This window comes from Haplochromis burtoni, unplaced genomic scaffold, assembly GCF_018398535.1.
Source record: "Haplochromis burtoni strain Fernald_Lab_line unplaced genomic scaffold, NCSU_Asbu1 Contig_5, whole genome shotgun sequence".
NCBI classification, from domain to species: Eukaryota; Metazoa; Chordata; class Actinopteri; order Cichliformes; family Cichlidae; genus Haplochromis; species Haplochromis burtoni.
In genome coordinates, this window is record NW_024582366.1 from 5,119,532 (window position 1) to 5,134,526 (window position 14,995).

Here is a 14,995-nt window from a genome sequence, read left to right on the forward strand (position 1 = left end):
ACTGGGTTGGGTCCAGACATGTCAGCTTATACCTAATAAACTGACTGGTGAGTGTACATCACTGATTTAAATGATCTTAGAGCCTGTGCACACAGGTAGGTGCAAAGCAAACATAGTTATGTGCAAGTGCAGGGCGCACATAGGTTCACCTTTTCCTCTGTGCAATTGCCAACATAAGTCTGCTACTGCCTATCCCAGCATACTCCCATTGCTACATGGCAGTAATACAGTTTTTGGCCTTTGACAGAAAAGCAATTTATAAATTTTCACAGCTTGCCAAGTCTGAGCCAGTATTTTCTAGGAAAAAGTTTGAAAAAAAGTGATAGGAAGTCATACAGCACATAGAGAAAAATCAAGTGCAAGAGTTTAGAGATGCACTGGGGTGATAAAAGGATGGAGGTAACTGCAGAGAAGAGAGCAAGAGGGGGATTTAGCATCACTCACATGCTGCGCTCGATCATTCCCTCTTTTGTGTAGTGGACAATGAGGGCCAGAGGTACGGGGGCTTAAAAAGGATACGCGCACTGTCACAGCCAACAAACCTGGAGAGCGACCAGCCAAAACCAGAGGTATCAGTTTAAAAATGTACAAGTGTAAAAGAACGTAACTGAGTGTATTTGCCAGGAAAATATTAGAGTCTTTGAGGCCTTAAAGGGAAAAGGACAAAATTGCTTTTGAAGAGGAAAACCTACAAAGATATAGAAGACATGAGGTGTCAAGATTGGTGATTTTTATTTATATATTTATTTATTTTAACTGAGAAAGGATCTGTACAGCTTACAAACTGGACCTGTGACCCCAGTGTTGGTTCATGTTACTTAATAGAAATATATGGGACTTAGGTATAAAATTTCTTTGGATGTTTGGAAATTTTTTGGCGAGAAGTACGGGAAAAGTCGGTGCATGAAGTTGCTGGTTTACTGGCTGGCTGACAGAGCAGCAGTGCTGACGGTTCAGTTACTCAGTGATGGAAGATTAGTTTGTGGAGCACGGAGGGGAATTAGTGATGAACAATGGCTCTGAACTGCCTGTTAGGCAAGCTTTTTGTCATACAGCAGTTTGAGTCAAGTGTTTTTCTGACTATATCCAATTCTAGAATTAAATTAAAAGCACATTTATCTGATGTGGTGATACGAAATGTAACTTTTCCATCAAAATGCATCAAGATAATGTCTCGAGATTTAAAAAGGAAAACGTGCTTTAAACAGAAAGAGGTAGCTCCTCAGACTCGCAACAAGTTTTGGATTGCTTTTATTGCAGTTATAAGAACTAAGCCACGTGCATGTGTGGCAGGGACTTGCTCTTTGCTGTCTTACTAGATGTAGATTTGGTAATGGATTTCTGTAATTAATGAGGAGCTTAGCTTTGTGCATTTTTATGTGATCATCTAAAAGCCTCGAGGGTCGACAGGAGAAAAAACAAATCCAAAGACTGTGTGCAGCTGATCTTTCAGGAAATTAATATGTAAGTGTTGTGCACAAACTCTTAATTCTGTATTTTCCCCAACTCTGTCCTCTCTTCCCCGAGCAGCTGTTGAATGTTTAGGAGGACAGTCTCTTGCCAGGCGTCTCCACAATGCTGTATACTTTAGCAGGAGGAGGCACCCTCTGCGGCGTGGCCGCCCTTGTGCTTCTCATAGTTTCTACAGCGACGGACTTCTGGATGCAGTATCGATACTCTGGCAGCTCGGCCAATCAGGGGCTTTGGAGATTCTGCATCAACCACAAATGCCACGCCCACACCATCACTGTAGGTGAGTGGTCCACCTCAAGATTTTTTGTAACAAACTGATAAATTTAACTGTAACAAAAGTATCTGAATTCATGCAGACTATGTTTGTGTGAGTAGAAAAATTAGTACAGCATAGAAAGCTAAAGCAAGTGCACATGGTTTATATGTAGGCTTAAAGACTGCAGTACCTCAGTTATTCAAAAAATAATGTTTAGCACGTTTAAAGGGCTACATACTGAACTTGGAGGATATTATGCTAGTATCGACCAAATATCAATATCAGTGTTGCTAGCGATACTGTCCACCTACCTCTACACTGCAACTGTGTGCTTTTTCTAAAAGTTAACTGGCTACAATTCTTATTTACAGTTAAATATTTTAAGCAGATGATTCTTAAGTGTTTTACACAAATAATCAAATTCATGGCAGGTTTTGTGACTTCTTGGTGAGGCAACACGAGCTGCACAATCAGTGCAAATGTAAGTGTATGTGTAAGTGTATATTCAGCATGTGGACATGGTTCTGACCTTTTTGTTTCCAGCCTTCTGGGATGCCACACGGGCCTTCATGCTGCTGGCAGTGCTGAGCTGTTTTGCTGGCGTGGTGCTTGGACTGAGCGCTTTCACTAACGGCACCAAGAACCGGAGAGTGCGCACAGGTGGCATCGCCCTGGTCCTGTCAGGTAAACCAAGAGTAATCAGATCAGAAAATACAAATTTCAATACAGTTTTATTTACACTCAATAATCACACCAACAGTCACACGACCAGTTGGGGGTGATAGGGGGCAGCCTGATGCCAGCCCTCTGTCTTGGGTTTTATTTTTGGAACTCTTCCCATCATGTAAAAGATTCCAGAAGCAATTATACATTCAAGTCCTGAATGCAAACTAATTAACTAAATGTCTTGTGTTGATTTTCTTTCATATTTTGGGGGCAACATACAGGTCTCAAAGAAATATGTCTTCATGTTTTACCCAGTGGATTTTTTCTGTCTCCTCTGTTCTCAGGTTTTCTTGCTCTGCTGGCTTTGGCAATTTACACTGGTGTGACTGTTACCTTCTTTGGCAAACGCTTCTTGGACTGGCGCTTTTCCTGGTCCTACATCATAGGCTGGGTTGCCATTATTTTGGCCTTTGCAGCAGGTTTGAATTTTATTTATTTTCTTATTTTAGGAGTCATGTTTAATGTAAGTGAATCACAGGCAACATGCTTTTTTATTATTATTTTTAAATATTTTATTATTATTTACTATTTTTCTAATAAGTAATAAAACCAGAGCCTCAGTATGAGGCTTTTGTCAAATATCAAACTTGATGATAAAATGACAAAAGGGCATTTTCTGGACACATTTAGGTGGACTAAGCAGCTTCTTGGCATTTCCTACCTTAGTAACAATTACTCATGGCTACTCTGTCCTTCTAATGAGTTTTCATTGTTTGAGAGCCATCGTTTTTAAGAAGGTATTTTAATACTTATCTACATATCATTTCCTTTTAGGCGTGTTCCAACTCTGTGCCTACCAGCGGACCACTGCAGAACCTGCTCCCTCCAATAACCCGGAGAGCTGAACAGCACTAACGCACTGCTCCGCTTGCAGACTGTTGCTGCTTTTGAGTACCTAGGATGGAATAAATAAATATAGATTCCTTTCTTTCTGGTTTCCCTGTAATACATATTTGACACCACGTGCTAGTACACGACTGCTTTTACTTTAATGCAGATACATAAACTGTGACTGTGTGAATTATTGATTTAAAACCAATTGAAAAATAATATTCCAGTTGGTTTTTAACACTTTATTTAACCAGAAAGTCAAACTCTTAAAATGAATGTCGTTTAAAGGTTATGTGACGGATTGTCCACTAGATGGTGCTCTAATGCCACAAACAGGAGGTATGCAAGCGCTCTGCTCAAGAGGAGTCTCTTCCTTAAGTTATGCAACTCGGGCTTTAAATCATCTATGAGGTTTCATTAAGTCTTGATTCTGCCTGTTCATCTGACTCTATTAATATTTACCAACTATATAGATACAAGTCATCAACATATAAAGTAAGCGTTAATTGTTGATACTGCTGGGAATACCTTTATATCAGTATCAGATAATACCAAGAGACAATAATTATTGTAAGTCTTAGTGCACATTAAACGCTAAAGACTCAACCATGAATTTCCTGCATACAACACTGAAGAATGTGTTTTTCCCATGACTTCCAGTTACAACTCATACCTGATTTTCAATGCCTGTGTGCGTGCTAGTAAATCCCAAGGAGGCGGCCGTGGGTTTAGAAATTTCTCAGCAAACACTGGCATGAATTGGAAATGGGTTTAAAAGGCGTGTAGTTATTTAGATTGGATAGTATCCAAGTTACCTGCCACTCCCAGACTTCATGTTTTCCATCTGTTTACCACGTCCAATTTATCAAAATAAAAAAGGAAAAATATAACAGAGCACAGGATATTATTTACTGAAACATTTGATTTATTTTGAACAATAGCAAAGTCATCTCACAGAGACTACTTTGAATTACACAGAATGCAAATAAATATGGGACAATAATAGAATTAAGGGCGTTAACAAATGATACAAAATTATTTACAACACTTGTAATAGTGCAAAACCTCACAACTACTACCCTCCTCGCTGAATTAAAGGAGTCTTTTTGAGGACAGTACTTGCGTGTGTGTGCTGCCCCCAGGTGGGGGGGGGGTGTAAGAACTGACAGTACTGTATGTGGCATTATGAGAGTAACCTTAACTGAACATCACAAAAGGACTCTCCTGAGAGCTTCCATAAAGGTGATGCTAAATCACTGAGATGGATATGCATTGTTAGTTTAAACAGGTCGTACAAAAAAAGGGGGGGGGGAAACAAACAAACAAAAAACCAACAGCCAGAAAGCAAACAGTTTTATCAATTGGTAAAGTTGAGCAAACTCAATGAAACAGTGTTCTTCCTTTAAGGAACACTGGAGGAACCACAGAGGATAGAATGTGAACCCCACCATGAGAACAAGACTTTGAAATGAGCGGAAAAGTTGACAACCTAAAACCACATGGTGGGTAGTGCCCCACCACCCCTGAGTGAAATCTTTTTTGTTGTTTAAAATAAGGTCTAAGCACCTTTAGTTACCACAGAACACCACTTTTGCCATTTCTTCTCAATCCAAACAGCGTCTTGGATTGTGACAGGCACACCACAAGTTTTTAAAGTGCGCTTGCTCCCTCGAGACGATTCTTTCACTCAATTTCCACGAACCCACGAACATCAAGTTCCATTTAAAAGACAAAACAAACAAACTGCTCACAGAAATTACATTTTGTCATGCAAAACAATTCGTTGCATATTGAAATTTCTTTTTGGGACCACTTGTTTTACTTATGATAATCTCGGACCTTGCAGCAAGTGTGGTTATTTAAGAAGAAGAAAAAAAAAAAAAATCCTCTTCAGGTGACAAAGAGTACACAGAATCAGTCAAGTGCCTGTTTTTCCCCAGACACCTACATTAGAAATATGTTATTGGTGCTACTTTAAATAACCTGAAGAAATGCCACCTTGGTCCCCAACAGGCCTGTCATAGAGAGAGGTTTGCAGTTGACATCAAAAAGACAGGTTTGATTGCTACTCTTGAAGACCAAAGTCAGCGAAAAGCTGTACTCAAAAACATTTCTTTACCTAATACAGCTTCCTAATATTCTTGTGTATTTTGTGCATTGTTGATGCATTCATCCAGTAGAGACTGGGAGGGAAAAAAAAAAAAATCACTTCTGAGCAATGATCATTAAACAGGTTTAAATCCTGCCAAACTCAAGTAATACTGCAATCATTTCTGCTTGGACAGAGAGAGAAAGAGAGAGAGAGAGAAAGGACAAGACCATCAGGAAAGTATCGAGCCTCTGCGGGCTGATCTGAAGTTTGGATCTTAGCCATCATCATTTCAACCCACCGCGGATTCGGAATATAAGAACCATTTGAAGAGAAGTACCCGAAAGTGACTGGATTTAAAAGGCGTTTAGACACCACTGCTGATTGAGGGCTAAATAACAGACAAAAACATCATTCCATCATCACTCATGCAAAAGACGTGTGCATCTTTGGCTATGCATAGCACTACGTCGAGAGAGGTGAGGTGCAATCATCGGCACTACAGCAGGCTAATGCTTTAAGCCCTGTTCAAGAATGCATGCTCAGAAAGAAGAGGACAACGTAAATTCACAGATGTGGAACAGTTGCTGCCAGAAGCGTGCCTATCGACTTGACTAATGTGGCACCTCACTAAGAGTCGTTTGGCTTTGGTTCAAACAGACACTGCAACCAGGCAGTGCGTGTACATGTTTTTGGCTCGGCTCTATGTGACTGGGTCGCAGCATGTCCTTTTGTTTTGCTGTGTTTACTGCACTTGGAGGAAATATAGCCCTTCAAGTCAACAAGTTGTGTCTGAAATTGCACATGTTGGCCACTCTTCTTTTGTGCAGGCCACATCGAGACCAAAGTCTGAGTACGTTAAAGTTCCCTGGCTGGTTCTGCTGGGAAGAGGCAGAAATTATCTTCCGATCATGAGTCAACCAATCTCTCCTTAAGTTGCTGATTGTTATGTGTCTTGTTGGTACCTGTGAAAAGAAAGAGAAACAGTGCGTTAAGCTACACCTACTCCTGGAATTACATTTGTTTGCTCGGCTGCAATATTAACTTAGTCTTCCTTCGAGCAAACTCGTGATCAAAATGTAGATGACTGAATTCCCAACACTCCCTCTGCAAACAGTTTGGAATTATTGATAAATGTAAAGATGGGAGCATTATTGTCCTTCAAGCAGATCAGCAGCATGTTTCAGGGTAATTGAATGCAACTACTTTATACGGGTTCGGGTCCACTGGTCCCCTCAAAAGAAACAGTCAGTGGAAACCGCGCTTCTGAGTGATCACCTCTGATAAAACACCTATTCTGAGCTGATGTACTAAGGTTTTCAGTCATGATCTGTACTTTTGCAAACGCTTGGCTGAAGATCACACATAAATTTCTATACATAAAGACACTTACAACATCTGACTAAACAGGCAGTGGCCCAGGATAAGTCAGATTTTCCTAGATTATAACACATGTTTCCACCCTTTCTTCCTCTCGTCTACAGGATCGGAGCCAAATGAGCAGGAAAAAACTATGCAAATTTTTCTCTTTCTCATCTCCTGTGTCAAGCTGCAGCCCTCTTCTCTCTGCAAACATGCCAACACACAAGATTTAAAAAAAAAAAAAAAAAAAAAATCAAGGACATTTTACCTGCTCTGCAAGTTGAATTCAGGCAGAGCGCCCAGGGACGTCAGCTGTTCCTCCAGGGCCACGATACGTAAACCGATGTAGCCCGAAGACAGCAGCAGCAGCACCACCCTACAACATATAATATAAGTCAGATTCACTGCCTGGGTGTCAAAGAATCAAATGCAGACCTTTCCATAGATTCAACCAACAGCTGCTCAAACAAAACAGACTAAATAGCCAATTCCAAAGTGATGCTAGAGCTAATGCATTTTTATAAAATATGTAATATTATTAAAAACAGACTGAAATTTTTGTTTCTTAACAATTGTCCCATTTAACAAACTAATAAATCACATAAATAGTTGACAAGTTACTTTTGTTGGTATATTCTACAAGATTATCTGCTTTAGAACCACTTTTTACTTTTTCGCCCCTCAAATTGAGAATTTGGGAGTGAAATGCAAGTTCAGATAAAGTCATGAGGATAAAGACAGCTGGGAGAGAAGGATCTACTCACAAAATCAAGTAAATGAAGAGCAGAGTGTTGAGGTTGCTGGCCTCTCTCTGAACCACCAAGGACTTGGCTTTTTCAGTCACATTCCACACCCATGATCCACCTAAAACATAATATAATAATTTAACACCAATAACAACACCAAGATTTTAAGGTCCGTTGCAAGCAGTTGTGATATTATAATTTCAGGCCTTCGATATTTATGCACAGTATTCCATATCCTACCAGCATAGGCAAAACTAATGCCAGTAACTAGTGTTAACTGGCCATGTGTTGCTTACCTGACACAGACAGCTCTTCTGTAGATGAACTTTCACTCTGCTGCATATGTAGGCTCTTCAGAGAGGAACCATTTACATTAGGCACTGCCTCTGTAAGCAGGAGAAGCAAGAGAGGGGGGAAGTTAGACTTGTTTCTGATCGAGATGGTAAACGTGCAAAGTTCAAGGTCTGATAGGAGAAGAGTAGATAACGCTATCAACACATAGCACTGTCAGCTGAGGTCTTGCAGCATTTTCAAGTTATCTTTTAAGAAACGCTACAAGTTACTAACAAGTAACAACAATAATGCATTTAAAAAAACAAACAAAAACAAAAGACAGCTCAACGCTTAGAGGTGGTGCTGAATTTTCACCTGTATGCAGTCTATGCAGAGGGCGGTCCTCTTGTAAAGTCTGAGACTTGGAGCCATTGAATTGGTCGAAGCTATCGTCCAGACTGGACTGGCTGGAGTTCTGTCAGTAAGATGAACACAGAACAAAAACCATCAGTACAAAAAAAAAAAAAAAAAAAAAAAAAAAAAAAAAAAACCGGAGGGGGAGAAAAAACAAAAAGAAACAATCATGGTTTTAAAATGCAGAAAAGAGTTACTCACCACAAGTTTGTTCTTATCAAAGCTGTTTTCAGCTGAGGAGAAGAGAGGGCTACTGTTTGCACTGACATCCTGAGACAGAGGCATTAAAACAAACAAACAAAAAAAGTATTAAGCTGTCATTCATGGAGTTTATATTCTGCACGCTCTGAAAAGGTTTATTTAAACTTGTAGATGCAACAGCATGGCTGGAAAAGCACATTCGTTGCAAGACTTCCAAGAAGCCAACAGTGACATGGTATAGTTTTACAATATTGTGATCCATTGCAGAAATTTAGATTTCTTTTGTGACCTCAGCCACTCACCTCTAGCTGAGGACAGACTGAACGCAGCAGCTGAAAACACGACTCTCTATTCCTCAGAGCCACAAAGAGGTACTGCACAATGGGAGGGAATATAAAGAAAACAAAACGAACATTAGCCATCTGCCCAACATAAAAGGTCACCCAGCCACTGACTACATTACATATAAATCAGAGTTCAAAGCTTACGTTTGACTTTGACTGCACACACTGTGTAGGCTCAATAAGTGTTAACTAAAGATTGTGTGAGGATAAAGGTGAGAAACTGACCTTATCTCCCTCTGTGGTGCGAATTGACAAGGCGTTGGGTACCAGCAAAGCTGTATTCTGCTTTTTCACTCTTTTAATGCAGGAAACTGGAACCACTACCTGCAAAGGCACACGAACACACACAAAGAAAAGGTCAGACTTGCGTCAGACGAATCCCACAACGAGCTAAAAAGAATGATGGGCGAGGTCTGAGCTGATAAATACCTTAGTATCCTTAAGCAAAACAGAGGAAAAGAAACAAGCATGCGTGTCAGTGATGTATAGCCGACCATGGTAGGGCACCTCCTTCTGCAGGGCGCAGATGTATGCTGGGAGAGGAGAGCAGAACCGTTCAGTTTTATGCAGCTTGTTCTTTTTTTAAAAACTTTGATTCTTCATTTAATAATTTTTTTAAAAACTTACCATGAATCAAGTCTTCACTCTCAGGAATGTCTGGAAACAACTTGTGAAATGTTTTGTTGTGCTTTTTAAAACTCTGAAATAATAAAATTGGATTGTTTTTTAATTAAAGTGAAATACTTTCTTCATCAGTTTGCTTCTTTTTTTTTTTTTTCTCTCATCAGTTTGCTTTTAAAGTTGAGGTGGACTTACACTTTGTGAGCCGGTGCCCTCGGTCTTCTTAGAGTCTTTGCTGTCGACGTCAAAAGTTTGCGCCCTGAGGAGAACATGAAATAAGAGTGATTAAGGCATGACTAAAAAGGAAATGAACACAACATTTTACCCGCATGAACCATATCATCTGACTTTTTCCTGGATTACAAGGCTCATGTGAAGCTGCCCTGATAGGTCCTGTGTCAAATGAGCAGGAAAAATATGCAAAACTCTCTCTGCCATGTTTATATTTCTTGAATTGCAGCCTGTCTTTGACTGCCACACACAAACACACACAGCACTACATAGCAGTGAAGCAGTGATGGAGTTAGAAAGAAAGTAAAAATGACGACAATTACTTTATTTAAATGTAAAACGTTAACAATTACTTTGTTAGGAAACCTGTTCAACAACCTTAAAAATGTTGACAAGTGATATTTTCACCTGCTCCCACGCACCCATGGTATGTTTTCCACAAGCACAGCACTCATATTTAAATTTGTCACATTCTTTTAATCTTTAGCTACGAGGTAAGGCAATGACTGAGATTTAACACTCCATCTGAACTACTAAAACGCTTATTTATAGCATTATCTATAAATGGGTAAAGCTGCCAATACGGTTATTAAAAAAACAAATCAGCATTTGAATATCTTTGAATCTCTTCAGAGTGTTCACTATGCCCACATAACTAGACAAAAGAAATAATCAAGACTGAATCATCAGGAATAAAACTCATCCCCACGCTCATGCATTTGAATCATGTGAGAAACCAGCCTACATGGGGTGTGTGGTCATGTGTGCATGATGCCTGAGGGGGGTCAGGTCTTGTGATATGTGTTCTCAATGAGAGAGTCCACATAACATCAGCTGTGTAACCGTAAGCACCTCCAGGCAGTGAAATACTGTTAATTTATTATGGAGTTTTATTTTTTCACCCATTTAAAATGTTTATCTCTTTATTAAAACAAATGTGAGATTAAAACAATTTATTGCTCTACCAAATTTAACTGATCTAAATAACAGAGTACACACAAACGTGGCTCTTTGGGAAAGTTTTAATTCAACACATTAAGCCACCGTATTAAGAAGAATTAGACATTTATTTATTTATTTTTAAATAGTAAAGTAAATTTAAAGGTTCAAGTTCAATCTTCTACTCCTCCGTGGCGGTGTATAGAGACAAAATAACAAAACGAGTGTCACTTTCCAAAATTTGCATCAGGCTGTTATTAACCGTCACAGAATCCACGTTTTTGGCTTTTGTGTAATTAGAACTGTGTCCCCATGAAGCCCACCTGACAGGTGCTTGTCTGGTCAGGGTTTTGTGCTGTTGCTGGATCTCGAGCTGGGCCGCCTCTAAACTCAAAGCTTTCCTCGCGTCCACCTTTTTGATGCTGCCATTGCTTAAGGTGCTCCTGCTTTTCCTTACTTTGGCTGGCAGCCCACCACTGCTGCTCTCTACTGGGTAGCTGCAACAAATTAAGGGGGGGAAAGGGGGAGGAAAAAAAAAAAAATTACAAAATGAGCCACTTTAGGTTTTAGAAAGACATTCACATGTATGCAAACAATTTAGAAAGTCTCCAAGTAGATGATGACTTTTCACAGTGCAAATACGAGTGACTGCTTTGTTGGACACAAAAAGTAAGTCCGAGCATCCACTGATAGCACCTAAACATGCATTTAAAAATAGTTGCACCAGTCTACCGCAGCCATTTAAAAAAACAGAACATCTTACCACAGGATGGCAAATGAGAAAACCATTTAAAAAAAAAACAACAACAACAACAAAAAAAAAAAAAAAACAGCACAGGGAAACAACAAAACTCAAACATCTACCATCAAAACACAGGTCAGTTAAACACTGCCAATATGTTAACATGACATATTTTTGCTCTACATCAACTTTGGGTGTTTTAAGCCTCTCTTTTAAAAAAACAAAACAAAAAAAGAACAAAACTCCAAATCACTTATCCCTTTCCACTGAAGTCATCTGTAATGCATAGATGTATCTGACATCTATGTCAAACGATGCCCATCTTTGATGGGCTGGCATCCGCTACCCAATCCAAAGAAAAGGTTTTATTGATAACATTGCATCAGAGCTCAGTTGACCAGAAGCACCTGACTGCTTTACAATCTGATCGACGTAGGTTCATGCTCTCAACCTGACATGCCTCTGCAAATATACCATTTCAATAAAGAGTCTTGTAAAAAAGAAGATTACAAGTGTCTCTATAGTCCATATGCTCTGTAAGAAACAATGGCCTGTCCTTGACAAGGAACTAACAAAACAGATTCACAGGATAAGACAGTGGAATGATTACAACATCCTGAAATCCCTAAAACACATAGCCCACATTATATAAGACAGTGTAAAACCTGCATTTCTTGTTAAAAGACAACAACACCACACAAATTAACTTTGAACTTCCACTCACCTGGTAAATTTAAATCGCTTTGATGAACGAAAAGTCATATACCTACTGACAGTAGGCATTTCCTATCCTAATAAATGAACACAATGAATAATTTAAAAAAAAAAGTTTCTTTTTTCTAAAAAGCCTGCGTACAGGCCTCAAGGCAGAAAAGGTAACCAAGAACTAAACAAATATTAAGACTCCCCCCTCCCAGAAAAATCTTTAAAATCCTCTTGACATTATGCATGTAGTTCCAGTTAAGTTGTTGTACATAAGGCCTCTTTACCACATCCTTCTACAGGGGAAAAAAGAAAACAAAAAAACCACCCTGTTGCTCACTTGCTGTATGAATGTGCTAGCAAAGAGGAAGCTGTTTCTATATGAGAATGGTGTGACACTCCGTAGCATGTGACGTCAAACCCAACCACACCCCCAGAACAAAACAAATACAGGCAAGAGCACACACAGTCCCTCCTCTTTCTCGTACACACACACACACACACACACACACACACACACACACCCCTCTGATGTGAAATGAAACAAATCCACAGATCAAAAGCATCAAACTCGAAATCCGACAAGGAAAAAGATCAGCCAATAATTAACAGCCATGTGTATGACAGTGAAGGTGAAATTCTTGTGAAGTGAAAACACTAGCCCTTCTAGAAAGTGGTGCATTATCAATCTCCCCCTTCAGTCAGTGAATCTAACCACAGAGGAAAAAAACAAACCAAATAACAAAAGTTTACATTTTCTGTTAAAAGTAAGGAAATCACCCAACTGTACCAACAGTATAATATGCTGGCTTCTCTAACAGCATCAGCCATTTCTGTGCTGTAATGATTTCTTTTCAGCATGACCTTTTAGTAGGGCAAACGTGAAGAAACAAAGAACATGAATGCAACTGCAGTTACCTGCCCTGTTATTTGGAAAGTATTCCGCTCTGTTATGCAATGCAATACAATCAAGCAAGAGTGGATAACATTTCAGCATCTATGTGAATGTCCAGTTTTTAATCATTGATGTAAAACCCATTTTCAGTCAATTGTAGTTGCACAAACTTTACTCTAGAAACTTATTTTTATTGCATATTTAAAACTATATAAAAACCTCTTTAAAACATTTACCAAAGATTTGGAAACTGTGGGCAAGTAAGTTAATGTGGCTGTTACACTTGAAGAAGGGTGTATGCTGTCACAACAATTTCAGAATCGGGCCTGAACTGCTGGTCGGGTATTCAAATATGCTCACCTGACCCTTTCCTACTTGGCAGACATTAAAGCAGCAAAGCAATATAGGCATGATTGAAATACTACTAGCTTGTTTGACATTCTTACCTACTTCCTCTATTTAGAGCTAAGCAAAACCATTAAGGTTAAAGCCGTTTCCTCTAAGTCAGGAAGCCACAAACACCCGTACATTTCAACAGTGCAGCCTATCTGAAAATTAAACTCCTCTGTGATATTTTCATTGTCAAGCCTTTGCATTAGTTTGTTAACATATCTTCCAAAAACACTGATAACGTCAATGTGCTGGCAAATTAAGAGAGCAATTAAAAAATAATCATCTAAAAATAAAAATAATTCATGTTTGCGTGCCAGAAGTTTTATCTCAAGATTATCAATGAGGCCTCAGTAGAAGAAACTTGCTCAATGGTGTATAAAAACGCCAAGGCCAAAGCAATCAAGGCTAGTGAGTGAGCACCCAGTGTTTATTAAAAAAAAAATTTTTTTAAAAAAAAAGTAATGAAATGAGCAATGTGGGGAAGAAATGATGAAACACCCATGTCCTGCACAGGCTGCAACAGAGGCATTTCTAAATTTCAAAGGCGGTGGTGTTGAGTTATGCATATGTGTTGAATTAATTAGACTAAGGTGCTGACATCTGACCTACTTTCTTGTTCAAGTAACAAATTACAACTTTTTAGTCTAGTTTAAGTATCACTCGTAATATATCACTGCCAAAGACTTTCTTAAATCTGCTTTTTTAGATAAAGTTATGGAGGTATGTTATTCATTAGAACTCATTGTAGAGTACAATATCTGAAAGAAAAGATTCTGTACAAAGAGAAATGTGATATACCTCAGCATAGAACAAAGATTGCCAACAGATATCTTTCTTTATCTGCATTTTTTCCTCTTCTCCCATCTTTAACCAGACAAAGAGCCAACATTAGAGGTCTCAGTGGTTACTAGCTAACAAATCTGAATCCACTGACAAAACAAAGTTAAAAACTGCTTCGGGAAAGTGGATCATCAAAAAAATAATATAGAGTATGACAAAGATCTCTGCAATTTGACACTAAAAGAAAGTTGCGTTTGGCTAGAGCAAGTTCTGCTTTACCTGACAGTCTGAAGATGACTGGCTGAGATCAGTAAGCAGACTCGATTGTTCGTCTTACCTTTTCACATCTTCCGAGCAATGAGAATCCACAGGACCCGGCTGGTTCAACAAGACTTTTGGTCTTTCCATGACCAACGAAATTCTCCCTTCTAGTCTTCAACAGTCCCTGAAACCTTTGGCCAAGACAGGCGACTATAACAATGGTAATACCTTTTGAACTTGGACCTAGGTGAGTTAGGAGCCAAATCAGAAGCCAGGGACTAAAGGTCTTTTTAATGGCTTAAAGCGCGTGTGCTAGTTCAGCATGAAGACAAAAACACCAGATCCAGAAACACGCAGCAGGTCAGTAGATGGGAAACAGCAGAATGAACACAGTAAAGTTAAAAAAAAAAAAAAAAAAAGGTCATTTGATTTCAAACCCCCAAATCTCCTCCCAAGCTCTCTCCTTTCTAATGCAGCTTTAGTATGCGTTGTCAGGGAAACAAGTAACAGTGGGAGGTAGTTGATAAAAATGTGGAGGCCGAGGGAAACAGTGCCGGGTTATTCTTAGTTTGCATAGGCAAACAACAAAATTCAATAGCCTGTTCTCAATAACAATGGGGCCGTGACTTCAGAAGCAGCCGACAATATGACATGCACGCATGACAATAGCCAACCCAGCCTTTGTAGATGATGTGAACAGGGCCATCAATGTAAGG

General features: G+C 39.2%; 2 protein-coding genes across 4 annotated transcripts in view; one reads left to right on the top strand and one right to left on the bottom strand.

The window, feature by feature from the left end:
* The first annotated feature begins 447 nt into the window (after positions 1-447).
* On the top strand, positions 448-3,383 carry lim2.2 (lens intrinsic membrane protein 2.2). The gene is made up of 5 exons (XM_005920905.2): positions 448-569; positions 1,531-1,753; positions 2,273-2,413; positions 2,740-2,874; positions 3,230-3,383. The coding sequence occupies exons 2-5, from the start codon at positions 1,576-1,578 to the stop codon at positions 3,298-3,300; spliced, it is 525 nt and encodes a 174-aa protein (XP_005920967.1). The 5' UTR covers positions 448-569; positions 1,531-1,575; the 3' UTR covers positions 3,301-3,383.
* An 810-nt stretch (positions 3,384-4,193) lies between these two features.
* si:zfos-943e10.1 (GRAM domain-containing protein 2B) overlaps positions 4,194-14,995 on the bottom strand; it is an 18,015-nt gene continuing 7,213 nt past the window's right edge. The window contains exons 1-13 of one of the 3 annotated variants that reach the window (XM_042222748.1): positions 14,356-14,977; positions 10,830-11,003; positions 9,532-9,595; positions 9,343-9,415; positions 9,145-9,248; positions 8,941-9,039; positions 8,674-8,745; positions 8,372-8,440; positions 8,132-8,231; positions 7,780-7,869; positions 7,502-7,601; positions 7,006-7,113; positions 4,194-6,340 (exon numbers count right to left, since the gene is read on the bottom strand). In XM_042222748.1, the coding sequence (XP_042078682.1) occupies positions 6,322-6,340; positions 7,006-7,113; positions 7,502-7,601; positions 7,780-7,869; positions 8,132-8,231; positions 8,372-8,440; positions 8,674-8,745; positions 8,941-9,039; positions 9,145-9,248; positions 9,343-9,415; positions 9,532-9,595; positions 10,830-11,003; positions 14,356-14,426 (1,143 nt within the window). In that variant the 5' untranslated portion in view covers positions 14,427-14,977 and the 3' untranslated portion in view covers positions 4,194-6,321. The other 2 variants (XM_005920900.2, XM_005920899.3) reach the window with 2 other exon arrangements.

What these genes read in the sequence shown, in the direction of transcription:
- lim2.2 (XM_005920905.2), top strand. Translation starts at nt 1,576, where the DNA reads ATGCTGTATACTTTAGCAGGAGGAGGCACCCTCTGCGGCGTGGCCGCC. An exon ending in CGCCCACACCATCACTGTAG is followed by an intron (nt 1,754 to 2,272) that starts GTGAGTGGTCCA and finishes TTTTGTTTCCAG; the next exon opens with CCTTCTGGGATGCCACACGG. An exon ending in TATTTTGGCCTTTGCAGCAG is followed by an intron (nt 2,875 to 3,229) that starts GTTTGAATTTTA and finishes ATTTCCTTTTAG; the next exon opens with GCGTGTTCCAACTCTGTGCC.